Source organism: Sardina pilchardus, chromosome 5 (assembly GCF_963854185.1).
Source record: "Sardina pilchardus chromosome 5, fSarPil1.1, whole genome shotgun sequence".
NCBI lineage: Eukaryota > Metazoa > Chordata > Actinopteri > Clupeiformes > Clupeidae > Sardina > Sardina pilchardus.
Genome location: NC_084998.1, coordinates 31884685 through 31903515, shown reverse-complemented (window position 1 = coordinate 31903515; position 18831 = coordinate 31884685). Strand labels below are relative to the sequence as shown.

Below are 18831 nucleotides of genomic sequence, written 5' to 3'. Positions count from 1 at the left end.
TCAAGAGAAAAAAATCATCAGGGATGGGTAAGCAAGCATCCCAGTACATCCGCCAAAATGATAGTTGCTGACCTTAAGACGTCTGGGGTTGAGGGCTTGAGGAAGACAGTAGCGGGGGGGGGCTTTTTATTGTGGAGGCCTTCCAAGTCATCGGCTGAGAAAAAAAACATTTCTCCAAAAGGGGCACTACTAAGTCAGACTGAACTTTGCCCATGCACATTTAAAGGCTAAAAATGAGTTTTGGAAAAATGCCCTTTGGTCTGATGAGATTAAACTGGAGATGTTTGGGCACATGGATGTTGTCTATGTTTGGCGAAAAAAGGGAAGGCCTACAACCATAAAAATACAGTTCCCATAGTGAAGCATGGTGGTGGGAGCATCATGTTATGGGGCTGTTTTGCTGTCTCAGGCACAGAGCCTTGTTTGGGTGCATGGGATCATGAAAAAGAAAGATTATGTTGACATTTTGAGGGATAAAGGTTTTGGTCTAGGCTTTGGTCTTTCAGCATGATACTGACCCAAAGCATAGTGAAAAGTGGTCCAAAACGTCTTAAAGGATACCAAAAGCAAGGTCCTGGAGTGGCCTACACAGAGACCAGACCTCAACCCCATTGAGAATCTGTGGCATGTGCTTAAAGCAAGAGCGTGTGTGAAAACCATGTCGTTTGGACGAGCAGGAGCTTAGGAGTGTCTCAAGCAGAGATGGGGGACTCGAGTCTAGTGACTTGATTTGAGTCAGACTAAAGCCTACCTTACATTGCCAGACTTTGCAAAGATTTGGAAAAGATTTTTGAAAGACTACAGTCTCAGACCCTCTCACATCTAAAGACAATTCATTGAGTTTTTAGTCACAGACTAGTCACAGGCCAGTCTCAGATTAGGATTTTGCAAAGACTGTGGTCACTATTTACAAGACTGCTGCTAGATTCCTTCAAATTATTTCCATCGTGCACTAGGCTATACGTCATCATCAACAGGAACTCACATGATAGGCTACTCATATCAAAGTAATTTTTTCGCGTTTCTGCAGCATTGTTTGATAGTGTGACATCACTAACAGATATAGAGTTGTTCTGTCACGTAGAATAGCCGACTAATAAATTATAAGAAATGAAATAACAAATAATCATACAGGCTACAGCTGCCGCCTATTTTGCCCCTTCCGTTTTCGTGTTCGTCGACCGGGGTTTTTAATGTTCACGTCACTATTTGCATGAGCCACGACTGAAAAGACTTCCGATAATATCAAACATGTTTGATATTGTCGTAACGGCAAAACTAGAGAAAGACTGCCTCCGACGGACTTAAAACCGCTAAGATTGGCACCTTACACTAAACGATTTAGATGACGGGAGCGCGCTGCGATTCTAGCACAACTCTCAAGATTTCCGCCCGATTCCGCCGACTGTTAAAACAGGCCAAAATCGTGCAATGTAAGCCAGCCTTAAATCATTTAGTGTAAGGTGCCAATCTTAGAGGTTTTAAGTCCGTCGGAGTCAGTCTTTTTCTAGTTTTGCCGTTACGACAATATCAAACATGTTTGATATTATCGGAAGTCTTTTCAGTCGTGGCTCATGTAAATAGTGACGTGAACATTAAAAACCAATAGTGAACTCGCTCCAACACGAAACCGGAAGGGGCAAAATAGGCTACAGCTAGCTTATATGATTATTTGTTATTTCATTTCTTACAAATTATTAGTCTAATTATTCTACGTGACAGATCTGTTAGGGATGTCACACATGAAACAATGCTAAAGAAACGCAAAAAAATGACTTTGATATGAGTAGGCTATCATATGAGTTCCTGTTGATGATGACGTGTAGCCTAGTGCACGATGGAAATAATTTGAAGGAATCTAGTAGCAGTCTTGTAAATAGTGACCCACAGTGTTTGCAAAATCCTAATCTGAGACTGGCCTGTGACTAGACTGTGACTAGAAACTCAATGAATTGTCTTTAGATGATACTTTAGACTCTGGAAATGGAGTTTTCGCGAGAGCACAATTTGAATTGTGTCCACAAGATACTCTGGCAATGAGGATGGAATTGATGCACGTTACTTTTACCTCAGGAATCTGTGGTAACCAAAAAAGGAGTGGGCGAGCTAAACTGATGACAACAACGCTAAAACTTTCGTTATTTTGGTCGTAGTGTTATCAAATTGCGTCGAAGTCCAGAATCGGTAAACATGAGTAAACATTGATCGTAGTGTTATCCAGAGTGGTAGATAAAACAGAGTGGCGAGACTCCCATAGACCTCCATAGGAAAAAATGGCAGTGTTTTTTTCCAGGCTATTTCCGTGTTATGGGACTTTTGGAACTATTAACAGCCAATCTCTTGGTCAGTAGTCAATGAGTTAATTGATTACACCCTCTAGCATCCAGAAGTACATCCTACCCTTGTGCGATTCAGCCATTCAGCGCAGGTTTTTTGGAACTTTTGATCGTGTGGCAGCAACATCAAAGAGTGTTGCAACTCTCTCTTTCTATGGCTCTGGTGTTATCCAATTGCGTGCAGAGAGATTTGCAAATGCATGCTTGGTGCTGCCCCTCGAGTTAGGCCATTTTCATTATTCGTGGCCAGACCCTTAATCTGAAAGATTCCAGGGTCTGGTTTACTACCAGGCCACTACTTTAGGATTGTAGGGATCAAAGTGATATACTGAGAGCCTAGAGTCCTTTACTTACCTGGTCTGCAGCATTTCTAGCTCTTCCATGAGTGTCATGAGTTCTTTTTGCTTCAGATTATTCAGCCTTCTCTCTAACTGGAACTTTTTCAGAGCTCGTCTGTGTTTAAGCTCATTCTCCTCCACAAACCTCTCAAACTTCGCTACCTTATCTTTGATCTGTGAAATCAATAACAACAAAAAAATATCTCTGAAGATGAGCTTCACCTAGATTGGAGCTTTTTACTTTGTGGTGTGGCTTAGCAATCGAGTCCCACCTTCCCATTTACCTGTTGACAGAACAGACAATCAAACTTCCTGATGTGAAAATCCTATGTTAACTGTTTGGTCACTGTGGTAACTTGGCTTATTTAAGAAAATAAAACGGCATTACAGAAAATGTGCTCCCACATCTATTTTCCTAACTTAAAAGGTGGGGTATGGGATTTTCAGATTTTGAAATATATCAAATACTGTAGTCCTACCCTCTTTCCTCCAACGCTGGCCCTAACTTCATCCATTCGAAGAACATGAACACACACTCATGCACTTGCTAAAATTCAGATGTGCGAGAGCGAGCCAGGCTAGGCACTCTCGACAGAGCTGTAAAAAGTGAAAAGCCAGCCCTTGCTAGCCTGATAAACCAGCCTAAATGGATTGGATGTCTAATTTAGTCTGGCCTCGATGAATGGATACAACGGAACATTGTTGATGAGCACAACCCGTTGTCTTTCAAACCGTGTCTGTGCCTATAGGCCAACGCTCCCTCAAAACCCCGCCCCAGAGCCCTCTGCCTCGCCCGCGTTGATTCAAAACACATCTCTGCGTTGTGATTGGTTTAGTTGCCATCTGCCAGATTCAGGGCAGTGTTTTCAAAATGTACAGTGGTCCGAGGCCAGACCCAAATGCAGGCAAAACATTTTGCCGTCCAGCAGTTGGCGCTGGTTTTCCAGGCTAAGCCCTTGCGTCTGTACAGCACTATATAAGCTCTAGTCTCCATACATACATACAACTGCTCAAATCAGCTTCCTCCCCAAGCAGGTCATCTAGCTAGTTCTGCCTTGCCTGTTCCACAGATGATTGACGTGTTTCATTTCCATTTCAGTGCTTCCAACTCAGTGGCTGTAAGTGGGTTAGGAATAGAATGTGTGTCTAAATTGGTGGTAAATGGTAAGATTCATCTGCTACTTTAGCACTCACCCTCTCTCTTTCACACACACACACACACACACACACACACACACACTTATTTTGAGAGTTAGAAACCTCAACAGTCTGTTTTTGTAATTTGTTTTTGTTTCATTTTTATGTGATTCAGATGTTCATCCATTGGTGTTAACACTAGAAGTGCCAAACGCCGGCCATTTGACCGCTGAGACGTATTACTTGAAGCGCCGTGTTGGTTTGACCTAGATATACCTAGAACTGCCGGGCTGCCGTCTTTTGACCGCAGTGATTTAAAAAAAATTTTTCCTAAATACGTGTTTTATCACCCAATATTTTTACATGATCAAAAGCACACCGGTACAAGCTAGTTGAGCTATTTCTCTTCTTATGTGACAACACTGCTAGTTTCACGTTCGGCCATGTTTTTTCAGACTGCTCTTCTCTTTTCTCACAGCAGATGTCGCAAGAACTCACTCATTTAAGTTTCCTGTCAGTCAGGCATGAGAATAATATTTTACCATAAACATATAATTTATATACAGTACAGACCAAAAGTTTGGACACACCTTCTCATTCAAAGAGTTTTCTTTATTTTCATACTACTGTATATGACATATGAAAATTGTAGATTTATACCGAAGGCATTAAAATGATGAATTAAAGGGATAGTTCGGATTTTAAGACACGAAGTTGTATGGGTTCCCTGTCAGCAACGTAGTGCATCAGCACTGACTTACCCCCGACAGCGTCCTGTGAGCCGAGATCCAGCCGGTTTTTGATCGTTTTTGATGCCGGACTATTTTCTTCAGCAAGTTTCTGGGGTCACGAAAGTAAAGTGTTTTTCTTCTCAAAACCATATGCGTTCAACAGAGTGATATATTTGCACCACAAAAACGTTGTCCAGCTGTCAGTAGCGCGCAGTGATAGGAATCGCGAAAAATAAGTAAGTGATAACGAGGTTTGAATTTTTCCTGGACAACGTTTTTGTGGTGCAAATATATCACTCTGTTGAACGCATATGGTTTTGAGAAGAAAAACACTTTACTTTCGTGACCCCAGAAACTTGCCGGACTACTTTCTTCAGCATCAAAAACGATCTAAAACCGGCTGGATCTCGGCTCACAGGACGCTGTCGGGGGTAAGTCAGTGCTGATGCACTACGTTGCTGACAGGGAACCCATACAACTTCGTGTCTTAAAATCCGAACTATCCCTTTAACACATGTGGAATTATATACTTAACAAAAAAGTGTGAAACAACTGAAAATATTTTATTTTAGGTTCTTCAACGTAGCCACATTTTGCTTTTAATACTGCTTCGCACACTCTTGGCATTTTCTTGATGATCCTCAAGAGTCATCTGAAATGGTCTTCCAACAGTCTTGAAGGAGTTCCAGAGATGCTTAGCACTTGTTGGCCCTTTTGCCTTCACTCTGCGGTCCACACGGTGGTTGGAACCAAAGATCTCAGATTTGGACTCATCAGACCAAAGCACAGATTTCCACTGGTCTAATGTCCATTCCTTGCGTTCTTTAGCCCAAACAAGTCTCTTCTGCTTGTTGCCTGTCCTTAGCAGTGGTTTCCTAGCAGCTATTCTACCATGAAGGCCTGATTCAGGCAGTCTCGTCTTAACAGTTGTTCTAGAGATGTGTTTGCTGCTAGAACTGTGTAGCATTGGCCTGTTCTCTAATCTGAGCTGCTGTTAACGTGCGATTTCTGAGGCTGGTGACTCGGATGAACTTATCCTCCGCAGCAGAGGTGACTCTTGGTCTACCTTTCCTGGGACGGCCAGTTTCATTGTAGCGCTTGATGGTTTTTGTGACTGCACTTGCGGACTGACTGACCTTCATTTCTTAAAGTAATGATGGCCACTCGTTTTTCTTTACTTAGCTGCTTTTTTCTTGCCATAATACAAATTCTAACAGTCTATTCTGTAGGCACCTTGATTATCAATGCAGACTGCATGGTGCTTGATTGTATACACCTGTGGAAAAGGACCTGATGAAACCCATGAATACTTCTTCTTCTTCTGTAGTATTTGGCGGCTGGACATGCCGGAGGATACCCAGCAACGCTTCGTCTGACATCACCGTGAAAAGGGCTAATAGACCTCTGAAGTTCGCCTACAAAAAGGATCCAAAGCTGCCATCTTTGCCCATATAAGGAGATCCGGGAGTTAATTGAAGCTAACTGCCTATGGCAAGTTGCATGATAAGTTAGCTCTGGGGTAGCAAAGATCAAAGTGTGCCGTCTTCACCTACCAAAGATCACAGTATCCACTAGACGGCAGTGGACAAAACTGTGTAGTGAAAAACGTCTGCATTTCCAATGTCATCATCCCCGCGAGAGTTTTAAGGTGCGCTAATTCAAAATCCCCATGTTATTTTCCCATAGAAAAAATCTCAAGATACCGGATCTCCTTATTTGGGCAAAGATGGTGGCTTTTTTGTAGGCGAACTTCAGAGGTCTATTGCTTTCAGTGTTGCCAGGTCACGTGAGGAGAAATACGCAGCAGGTCTCTGAAAATAAGCCATAATAAACATACAACCCCAAAAGGCTATAGCATCCCCTTCCCGAACCCCTTTTACATTTCTGGGGTGGTCATAGAGGAGCCTACAGTGAGAGTCGACGCAGCTGTTCAAAATGCCCCCTGTGTAAGTATACGTGTAGGCGCTGCGTGCAACTAGCAACTTCACACAAAATCAAGTCACTTAAAATAAGCAGACTATGGCAACACCGTTTGTTTTGTTGTCCGTATCTGTGTTCGCGCATGTGTAGTGTGACAGGTTGAGGTAAATCGGCTCAAACAGTGCTTCAGCAGTGCGATAGACTCACGAGGGGCGACCAGGATTTCAAACAAGTTTGATATTCTCCCGATCGATCGGGAGGTGGTCGGGAGGTGGTCGTGAGGTGGTAATCGCATCTCGTTACCCCACGTATACTACACGATGCGAGACGCACGACTGAGCCAAAATTCGGCCCGATCCCCAAAATAGTCGCACGACTCAAAAATCGTGGCAAAATGGGCCAAAAATCGCACAGATAAGGATTGTGAGGTTACTTCCTTGTCATTACAAAGCCCCAGATTGCCAATGACTACACTAATGAACGAATTGGATAATCACATCCACCAGGTGTGTAAGCACACATGTGCAAAATTGAAAACGCAGCACTCAGGTGTGCTATACAGTCTTGTTGCTTTTACAGTAGTTGTTCTTCAGAGTCAAAGTGTATGTACTTTATGCAGTAGCTTTTATTTGTCGACAGATTTTATTTGTTTCATTGATTTCATTGTTGGTTGATTACTGTAACTATTTATGGTAAGAAATACTGTAAGTATTGAAAGAAATACTTGAAATATTCAGTCTACAGCATCAGTGTTGTGCAGTGCAAGTGCAAGTTTATAGACCTATTTGTGTACATTTTTTCCTATGTCGAACTAATCATGAAGAATGTTGTGGGTTTGTCACTATTTTTTTGACATCTAAATTATCCCTTACATAACAATGTCTGGGCAAACATCTAGCACATGCTATTTCATAATTTTTCTTTTTACAAATGTGTTTTGCATTTATCACTGCAGTGTGAAACTGGCTGCAATAGTGTCTGATCATTGAGGACTGTGTTTGTTAAATGACAACTAATAGCATTTTTACAAATATGTGTATATGTTTTGACTGAAGTGTGTTTGTTTTGACTGAAGTGTGTATGTTTTGACTTAAGTGTTTCATTTTGCAAAGAATCTAGGAATTATGCAAACTGAGTGTGGCGTTTGGATACCTGTGCTTACATTTTGTTAAAAAGAACTCTGTTTTAAAAATTGTGTGTAAACAATTGAAAAAAACTGTAATTGAAACGTCAACTTTATTGTAGTCAAGGCCAGAAAATAAATAGTGACATAATCGATTATGGGACGTTGCCGCATCGATGCTGAATCGTGCATGCCCCGCATTGCGATGCATCGCCGAATCGATTATTGTTGACACCCCTAATAAATGGGCTTAGCTCAAATGACTGTACGCTTTGGTGGATAAACTTATTTTCAGAGACCTGGGGCCCGTTGCACAAAAGCAGAATTAAGATATCCGGGATAAGTTACTGAGCTGCGATCACTGAATCCAAAACAAGAGCATACCGGCTTAATTGGTTGCACAAAGACCAGTCCAGGATAAGCAGACACGGATTCATCAAGCCAGGTGTAAGTTATCCGGTATGTGTGCGCATTCTCATTTCTCCCCCAAATAACTCACGGTTGGAATAAAAAAGACGCGAAAAATAGCGTCTTGCACACAAAGTGAATAACCGCTTTTGATATAGACTAACAACGAGGTAAAGTTTTACTTTTTTGGATGGGGGATCATGATTATTTCTGTTACATAGCGGGAGTAGGTGTGGCAGATCAACTGAATGCAAATCTACGTATGCACTAGAGGTGGGCATAGATTAATTTTGTTAATCTAGATTAATCTCACTGTAATCTTGAAATTAATCTAGATTAATCTAGATTAATTTTAGGTGCACCAGCGCAAAATTTAGGTGCACCCACATTTTTCATTGCATCGCCTTTAACGCTAAAAGGTCCCCTTTTTATTGCTGTCCTTTCATATAATGATTTTTTAACAACAAAAAGTCTAGAAAAAGCTTGAAACACAATAAAAGATTTTTTTCTTTACAAAATTATTTATATAAGCCTATTCTACATACTGAAATGTCTGATATTCATGACGGCACACTTTATGCATATTGCAGCCTACTATATTACAACTCTGCCTCTTTAATTCAGCTGTCTGCTTGAAACCTCAAAATGTAAACAAAGCCTAGCATAGTTGGCTAGTTTATCATAGTTTACTAGTTGGACTGCTCAGTTTCCCCACGTGTGTTTACTGTAAGTTTCAATGTGGGCTAATACTTTTTCTCCTTTCGAGTTTTGGAGTTGGAAAACATTGGTATTGAGATTATCATCCAACTCATGCAAGAGTGACTTGAATGTAAGAGTTTTAATCAACTTTCTGCAGCAATGATGATAACCGGAATTTATATTAATTTAGCTAACGTCTTCTATATGCATCATTGCTTTCACGATAGTGAATGTTTTATTTGGATTAAATGTGCATGTCGAGGGGCGGGTCGCGACTCGCGAGTGTCCATTGAGCGCGCACGGGAGAGTGAGGGAGAGGGAGAGGGAGAGAAAGCGGGCCAAGGGGGTTACTTCTATTAGGAATGAGCGATCAGGTGCCATTCGGGAGGGGTCTGAGCTTATCGTCCATGTTGGGAGGATGTATCATTGGTTACTGTTTGGTAAAGTTGCACGCATAGTCTACAATGACAACTTGTGAAAGAAAGCAGCCGAGCAGCGTCAGGTGCACCAGTGCGACCTAGACTTTTTTCAGGCGCACTCTTAAACATTGGCGTTCGCGCTAAGATATCAAGGTGAAAGTGATCATAGCTTGCGTGGTATAGACCCAGCTCCCAGCCCAACTTTGAGAATAGATTAACGCCGATATTTTTTTTATCGCCCGATAAGAGTTGCACGATAACGCAGCACGTTAACGCCGATAACGGCCCACCACTAGTATGCACCCACGTGTGTGAGAGCTTCCTTGTCTCGGCACGCAACGTCATTAGAAAGCGCTTTGCCACCGCAAAGATGCACAAAGTATCTTAATTTGTCTTAAAAGCCGAATTAGTTCAAAACACCTTCGAAAAATGTCCCCTCCACTTCCAATCAACTACTACAGCAGCCTATTCATCAAACATCTGTCAAAAAAGAAGCAAACAACGAGTAGGCTATGTTATTAATTATAAGGCCGCCATAATTTAAATGACATCCATATGGTATTAGGCAGACATTCTGCTGTGTTTTGCGAGTAAATGCATGTTGCAAATAATATATAAATGGAATCTACAGCTCTTTAAAAAAAATCACGTGGAGGTCTCATTTGAATGACAGCTATCTGAACCAATCAGATTATGTAATTACCATTAGAATCAATTTATCTTGGCTGTGAGCCTGGTCAGGAGCAGGCTAGCTCCACAGAATAAATCGCCATGGTGACTTATACCATAACATATCCTGCTGCCCCCTATCCCGCTTTTGTGCAACTGGATCACGGATAAATTGAGCCAGGATAACCAAGATATCCCGGGTTAATCCCTTATCCTAGTTTTGTGCAATAGGCCCCTGCTGCTAATCTTTCCTCACATGACATCAACAAGTAGACAACACGGGGCAGCATGGCAGCACAGTTTGTTTTTGGCACTCAAAGTGTTAAAACTCCTTTGTCCCTTGTACCTGGGTCCCTTCTGTTGTCATTATGGTTCCATTGTATACGGAAATAATATTTTAATTGAATGCTGTGTAAACACAATTAAAACACATTGAAAATGTCAGTTTAAAAAAAAAAATCTAGATATGTGTTATCAAGCTCTAAATATCTAGCCTGACGACGTCATACTCAATTCTTGTCAGAATATGAGTCTGAAACTGCTCCATTCAGCTGCGATTATGGGGCGTGATTCAACCGATACAGGGCGGGGGGGATAGCTCTGCACTCATTGGATAGACCAAACCAAACAGAATTAAAGCTGCGAGCAGCAATGTGGGGGCCAAGCTTTGGAAATTTGGAAAGACAACCCCCCCTCCGCCCCTCCCCCTGTGACCACCATAGAGGAGTATTTGTGTGCTTTTGTCTGGGCTTGAGAGAGAGAGAGAGAGATGAAAGCGTTACTGAAAAATGAGCTGACTTTCTGTGATTATAGCGCCCCCATAGTGGTCAAAAGACATGACATGGGAGAGTGGGCGTGTGCAAATGGAACCCCCCCCCCACGACCACCATAGAGGAGGGTGTGTGTGCTTGTGTCTGGGTTAGAGAGCGAGAGATATGAAAGCATTAATGAAAAATGAGCTGACTTCCTGTGATTCTAGCACCCCCCTAGTGGTCAAAAGACATGAAATGGGAGAGTGGCCGTGTGCAAATGGAACCCCCCCCCCCCCCCTACGACCACCATAGAGGAGGGTGTGTGTGCTTGTGTCTGGGTTAGAGAGCGAGAGAGATGAAAGCATTAATGAAAAATGAGCTGACTTCCTGTGATTATAGCACCCCCCTAGTGGTCAAAAGACATGAAATGGGAGAGTGGGCGCGTGCAAATGGAACCCCCCCCCCCACGACCACCATAGAGGAGGGTGTGTGTGCTTGTGTCTGGGTTTGAGAGAGAGAGAGATGAAAGCATTAATGAAAAATAAGCTGACTTCCTGTGATTATAGCGCCCCCCTAGTGGTCAAAAGACATGACATGGGAGAGTGGGCATGTGCAAATGGAACCCCCCCCCCTCGACCACCATAGAGGAGGGTGTGTGTACTTGTGTCTGGGTTTGAGACAGAGAGAGAGAGTGGATGTGAAGAAAATAGGCAAAATTAATTTCTATTTTTTTTGTTTTTGTGTGTGTGTCCTTGGGATGTGTTCCTAAGTCCACTTACCAAGTTTGTTGTCGATAGGTGAAAGTGTTGTTTATTATAGCGCCCCTAGTGTTCAAACGTCACCAAATTTAGTGTAGGTCCTTCGGATGTGCTCACAAGTCCACGTACCAAGTTTGGTGTTGATACGAGAAAGTTTTACTAATTATAGCGCCCCTAGTGGTCAGAGTGCACCAAATGTATTGTACGTCCTCAGGGTGGGGTCCCAAGTCCATATACCAAGTTTGGTTTCGATACGTGTAAGCATCGCTGAGATATGAGCCTACTTCCTGTTACTATAGCGCCCCCACAGTTGTCAATGGGCACCAAAGTTGTTGAGGCTTCTCTTAATTGGGTTCTGAGCCCATGTTCTAAGTTTGGTCTTGATACGTGAAAGCCTTGCAGAGATATAGGTTCACTTCCTGTGTGGCGGCTTCGCCGCCAAATTGGATTGGCTGTTACAGGCGAGCACTTCCGTCAATTGTTTTATAAAGCAATGCAATGATAAGTCATGGTCTGAAGATTGTCTGTGCAAATTTTGGTGAGAATCGGATGAAATCTCTGACCTGTGAAACTTTTTGAAAGTTTTGATCTTGGTCTGTTGGTGGCGCTACAGTGTTTGTGGAAAAATCTTGTTAATTGGTGGGTGGGGCTATGCCTTTTGCGTTAATACACTGAGCAAGTTTCAGCTTGATAGGTCTAAGCATTTTAGAGTTATTTGCATTAATGTTGTTGAAAAATGTATGAATTTTGACCTGTTGGTGGCGCTGGAGTTTTGGGCTCTGGGGTCTGAAAATTGAGGTATGTGGTCATTGGCTTAGGGAGAATAAGTGTACCAAATATCCCAACTTTTTACTGTATGGTTCTTTGGTTACATAGAGAATAGGTTCACATGCTGTTTTTTGGTGCGTCACCAACTTTGATTGGCTGTGACAGGCAAACGCTTATGAATATTTATTAACAAAGTGATAAGTCTTGAGTGGCCTTGTCTGAAGGTCATGTGTGACAAGTTTGGTGAGAATCGGATGAAATCTCTGACCTGTGAAACTTTTTGAAAGTTTTGACCTTGGTCTATTGGTGGCGCTACAGCGTTTGTGGAAAAGTCTTGTTAATTGGTGGGTGGGGCTATACCTATTGCGTTAATGTACTGAGCAAGTTTCAGCTTGATAGGTCTAAGCATTTTAGAGTTATTTGCATTAATGTTGTTGAAAAATTGATGAATTTTGACCTGTTGGTGGCGCTGGAGTTTTGGGCTCTGGGGTCTGAAAATTGAGGTATGTGGCCATTGGCTTAGGGAGAATAAGTGTACCAAAATATCCCAACTTTTTACTGTATGGTTCTTTGGTTACATAGAGAATAGGTTCACATGCTGTTTTTTGGTGCGTCACCAACTTTGATTGGCTGTGACAGGCAAACGCTTATGAATATTTATTAACAAAGTGATAAGTCTTGAGTGGCCTTGTCTGAAGGTCATGTGTGACAAGTTTGGTAAGAAATGGACAAAATTTGAGACCTGGGTAACTTTTAGAAAAATTCAGCCTGACCTGTTGGTGGCGCTGGAGTTTTGGGGTTTGTTGTCTGTAAATTTAATAGATTCGGGCAAATTTGAAGTTGAATGAGTGTGCCAAATTTCAGAACTCTGGAGTGTATGGTTGGCTGGGAAATGGGCAATGTGTAATAATAATAATAATAATTAAAGCTGCGAGCAGCAATGTGGGGGCCAAGCTTTGGAAATTTGGAAAGACAAACTCCCCTCCGCCCCTCCCCCTGTGACCACCATAGAGGAGTATTTGTGTGCTTTTGTCTGGGCTTGAGAGAGAGAGAGAGATGAAAGCGTTACTGAAAAATGAGCTGACTTTCTGTGATTATAGCGCCCCCCTAGTGGTCAAAAGACATGACATGGGAGAGTGGGCGTGTGCAAATGGAACCCACCCCCACGACCACCATAGAGGAGGGTGTGCGTGCTTGTGTCTGGGTGAGAGAGCGAGAGAGATGAAAGCATTAATGAAAAATGAGCTGACTTCCTGTGATTCTAGCATCCACCTAGTGGTCAAAAGACATGAAATGGGAGAGTGGGCGTGTGCAAATGGAACCCCCCCCCCCCCCTACGACCACCATAGAGGAGGGTGTGTGTGCTTGTGTCTGGGTTAGAGAGCGAGAGAGATGAAAGCATTAATGAAAAATGAGCTGACTTCCTGTGATTATAGCGCCCCCCTAGTGGTCAAAAGACATGAAATGGGAGAGTGGGCGTGTGCAAATGGAACCCCCCCCCCCCCCACGACCACCATAGAGGAGGGTGTGTGTGCTTGTGTCTGGGTTTGAGACAGAGAGAGAGTGGATGTGAAGAAAATAGGCAAAATTAATTTCTATTTTTTTTGTTTTTGTGTGTGTGTCCTTGGGATGTGTTCCTAAGTCCACTTACCAAGTTTGGTGTCGATAGGTGAAAGTGTTGTTTATTATAGCGCCCCTAGTGTTCAAACGTCACCAAATTTAGTGTAGGTCCTCCGGATGTGCTCACAAGTCCACATACCAAGTTTGGTGTTGATACGAGAAAGTTTTGCTAATTATAGCGCCCCTAGTGGTCAGAGTGCACCAAATGTATTGTACGTCCTCAGGGTGGGGTCCCAAGTCCATATACCAAGTTTGGTTTCGATACGTGTAAGCATCGCTGAGATATGAGCCTACTTCCTGTTACTATAGCGCCCCCACAGTTGTCAATGGGCACCAAAGTTGTTGAGGCTTCTCTTAATTGGGTTCTGAGCCCATGTTCTAAGTTTGGTCTTGATACGTGAAAGCCTTGCAGAGATATAGGTTCACTTCCTGTGTGGCGGCTTCGCCGCCCGCCAATTTGGATTGGCTGTTACAGACGAGCACTTCCGTCAATTGTTCCATAAAGCAATGCAATGATAAAGTCATGGTCTGAAGATGGTCTGTGCAAATTTTGGTGAGAATCGGATGAAATCTCCGACCTGTGAAACTTTTTGAAAGTTTTGATCTTGGTCTGTTGGTGGCGCTACAGCGTTTGTGGAAAAATCTTGTTAATTGGTGGGTGGGGCTATGCCTTTTGCGTTAATACACTGAACAAGTTTCAGCTTGATAGGTCTAAGCATTTGAGAGTTATTTGCATTAATGTTGTTAAGAAATTGATGAATTTTGACCTGTTGGTGGCGCTAGAGGTTTGAGGTTAAGAGTCTGTAAATTGGGGAAAGTGGTAATTGGCCATAGAGGAATATGTGTGATAAATTTCAAAACTTTTCACTGTATGGTTCTATGGCTTCCATAGAGATGTAGGTTTAATGTCTGTGTGATTTTGATTGGCTGTTAAGGGCAAATCATTTTGTCAATTCTTCCAGAAAGCAATCAGATTAGAAGGCATGGTCTGAAGATGGTGTGTGCAAATTTTGGTGAGAATCGGATGAAATCTCTGACCTGTGAAACTTTTTGAAAGTTTTGACCTTGGTCTATTGGTGGCGCTACAGCGTTTGTGAAAAGTCTTGTTAATTGGTGGGTGGGGCTATACCTATTGCGTTAATGTACTGAGCAAGTTTCAGCTTGATAGGTCTAAGCATTTTAGAGTTATTTGCATTAATGTTGTTGAAAAATTGATGAATTTTGACCTGTTGGTGGCGCTGGAGTTTTGGGCTCTGGGGTCTGAAAATTGAGGTATGTGGTCATTGGCTTAGGGAGAATAAGTGTACCAAATATCCCAACTTTTTTCTGTATGGTTCTTTGGTTACATAGAGAATAGGTTCACATGCTGTTTTTTGGTGCGTCACCAACTTTGATTGGCTGTGACAGGCAAACGCTTATGAATATTTATTAACAAAGTGATAAGTCTTGAGTGGCCTTGTCTGAAGGTCATGTGTGACAAGTTTGGTGAGAATCGGATGAAATCTCTGACCTGTGAAACTTTTTGAAAGTTTTGACCTTGGTCTATTGGTGGCGCTACAGCGTTTGTGGAAAGGTCTTGTTAATTGGTGGGTGGGGCTATACCTATTGCGTTAATGTACTGAGCAAGTTTCAGCTTGATAGGTCTAAGCATTTTAGAGTTATTTGCATTAATGTTGTTGAAAAATTGATGAATTTTGACCTGTTGGTGGCGCTGGAGTTTTGGGCTTTGGGGTCTGAAAATTGAGGTATGTGGTCATTGGCTTAGGGAGAATAAGTGTACCAAAATATCCCAACTTTTTACTGTATGGTTCTTTGGTTACATAGATAATAGGTTCACATGCTGTTTTTTGGTGCGTCACCAACTTTGATTGGCTGTGACAGGCAAACGCTTTTGAATATTTATTAACAAAGTGATAAGTCTTGAGTGGCCTTGTCTGAAGGTCATGTGTGACAAGTTTGGTGAGAATCGGATGAAATCTCTGACCTGTGAAACTTTTTGAAAGTTTTGACCTTGGTCTATTGATGGCGCTACAGCGTTTGTGGAAAAGTCTTGTTAATTGGTGGGTGGGGCTATACCTATTGCGTTAATGTACTGAGCAAGTTTCAGCTTGATAGGTCTAAGCATTTTAGAGTTATTTGCATTAATGTTGTTGAAAAATTGATGAATTTTGACCTGTTGGTGGCGCTGGAGTTTTGGGCTCTGGGGTCTGAAAATTGAGGTATGTGGTCATTGGCTTAGGGAGAATAAGTGTACCAAAATATCCCAACTTTTTACTGTATGGTTCTTTGGTTACATAGATAATAGGTTCACATGCTGTTTTTTGGTGCGTCACCAACTTTGATTGGCTGTGACAGGCAAACGCTTTTGAATATTTATTAACAAAGTGATAAGTCTTGAGTGGCCTTGTCTGAAGGTCATGTGTGACAAGTTTGGTAAGAAATGGACAAAATTTGAGACCTGGGTAACTTTTAGAAAAATTCAGCCTGACCTGTTGGTGGCGCTGGAGTTTTGGGGTTTGTTGTCTGTAAATTTGATAGATTCGGGCAAATTTGAAGTTGAATGAGTGTGCCAAATTTCAGAACTCTGGAGTGTATGGTTGGCTGGGAAATGGGCAATGTGTAATAATAATAATAATAATAAGAATACGTACAATCACTAGGGGTTGCCTCGCAGCTTCGCTGCTTGGCCCCCAATAATAAGAATACGTACAATCACTAGGGGTTGCCTCGCAGCTTCGCTGCTTGGCCCCCAACAAGTTATTGGCTGTCAGTATCTGCGAAATCTAAGACAACGAATTATGTAGCAGGGTAGGCTATATGGAAAACATCCTCCTTCGTTTTTAAAAATAATTCCTTCAAACTGTATGCAATGAACAGCTAGGGAAGTGTGTTGTTAACCCAACGAGCAAACAGACATTTTTAAACAAACGGGAACAACATCACCCAAACATGACGTGCGTGTGTGTGTGCAGGCCCGGGTGGCTAATCGGGAGATTCGGGAGGATTCCCGGTGGGCCGTTAACGTTTTGGGCCGGTGTGAATATCGTGAGCTTAAATATGTTGTTTCTGAAGATAATTTGCTGCGCCCTTGCGGCACTTCTGCAGCCTGGGCTGTGCGGTCGCTGCTCCTTAGGTCTGCCAAAAAACTCAAACTAACTGATAAAACAGGGTGATTATCAATATAGCCTCGGCCTATTTTTTATTAGCTCAGGCCATTCATATATTAACTCATGCAAGACACCATCTCTCTTATAGATAGTGTGGTAGTAGGCATGTGATGTAGGCTAGTCTACTTCAATATATCCGAGAGGATGTAACCCTCCAGCCCATGTGGCCTGCGAGTGGGGTACACGTATGCATTAATGTAAACTGGACTTTTACATCGCAGACTTTGGCAACACTCATGGGATTAGGTTCAGCTTAGTTCAATTACATCTGTTTCCTTGATATCTGTGAAATGCCACAGGGTTGTTGATGTTTTTTGTGTGTGAAGTATATCATAAACTCATATGCAGATGTGTTGAAAACTTAAACATGTAATTCAATATCATTTTTTTAAGTCTATGTTTCTTGCGCCAGTGGTCCGCAGCCACGAGTGCATTGCAACATTGAAAATTGTTTTATTGTTTAAAAAAGTGGAGGATATACATTTCCCTGACGCAGCTTGATCACTAAAGCCTAGAAATCTAGGTGCCCCTAGCGGCAGGCTATGATCACTAAGCATTTGATCGCTAAGAAGGCTGTTAAGAATGGGTCAGCTCGATCTTACGTTTCCTTCTTAGTGAAAGATCTTCTTAAGCTAAGAGCGACTCTGGGAAAAACGTTCTTCTTTCACAGCGTTCTTAAGAGCGCTCCAAAGAAGATCTTAGCGTTAAGAGCTTCTTAACGTGTTTGGGAAACGCGGCCCTTGTCAGTGATGATCAAGGGAAGTGCAGCCTACGTGTATTTAAAGCGCCCTAGCCTATGTCAATGAACAGTTCAATCTCTCTAACATGCTGCAGGTAATGCAGCAAGGCTAGCTCTTCCATAGGCTACTTTGATTATCAAACTCTCTCCTCGATGCTCGGTCCCACTGAGCTATAACAAACACTGGATAGACTATCCCATTGTTGAGACTGCCACCTTGTGACAAACTCGAAAAAATACGAAATGACCTTGTATTGACTTGACGTGCCTGATTCTCCACAATTCATGCGGCAATATCAATCAAATGCCAAGTTGTGATATGATGTCCAGATAAAATGTCCAGATTGTGAGATTTCATGAGTTTTCGATCGTCATCTACTTCAGTTCTCTTCATGATAGACTTCCAAAAATCGCACATAAGGTGAGTTAGAGTGTCTAGTTTCGTAATAAAAAAAGAGCTAAAAACGCAATATTGCGTTTTTGACACTACGCATGGGAGCTAAAAACGCAATATTACGTTGTTGGCACTCAATGAGTTAAAAGAGAGAAAAGTTACATTAAAGCATGCAAAACATATAAAATGCATAAACCTACAAAATATGAAAATAATAGTCAATAAGTGGGGATGTTGTCCACCAACCCTGTGTCCATCAAAGTTTTTTGCACTGATCGCGCCATCATCCTCATTTTCAGAGTGCTTCAGTCAATTGTTTATTGTTGTTATGTTACCCACATCGTTTGCCAGCATGTCTATTTGGAATGTTGCCTAATGCTAACTAACTAGCTAACTGAAATCACAGACTAACTCACCAAAATATGACCTCAACAGACAAAAGGAGCTCAGTTGGCATTACAGTACAATTCTGTTTCTGTTCAGTTTGCAGCAGTGGTTTAATATTTAGTCACATAGGACTTTGCCAACACTGCTGACAGTATGTTCCGTCCCTTGCTTGATTCTAATTGGCTATCAAGAGAGAAGTGACATTGACGAGCCCAGCACTTTTCTAAAAGTTGAACCGATTTCAACTTTCAGTGCTCTGAGCGCTGCAGAAAAAAACGTTCAGCGCCATGGGTTTTCTTCTGCTGAGGGCACTGAGCGCTTTGAATGCTAAAATTCACAGAATTTGTATAGAAAATAACCGCTGTCGCCGCAAAAAAACGTGATTGATGGACATAGGCCCTAATCATCACATAAAATCTGAAAACTGATGAAAATGGGACAACATGTTTCATTTGGTTCTTGAATG

General features: G+C 42.2%; 1 protein-coding gene across 1 annotated transcript in view; it reads right to left on the bottom strand.

The window, feature by feature from the left end:
• The window catches only part of si:ch1073-416d2.4 (coiled-coil domain-containing protein 42 homolog), a 74357-nt gene that overhangs the window by 21637 nt on the left and 33889 nt on the right, over nt 1–18831 (bottom strand). The window contains exon 5 of the mRNA XM_062537268.1: nt 2691–2848. Within this exon, the coding sequence (XP_062393252.1) occupies nt 2691–2848 (158 nt within the window). The remainder of the gene's footprint in view (nt 1–2690; nt 2849–18831) is intronic.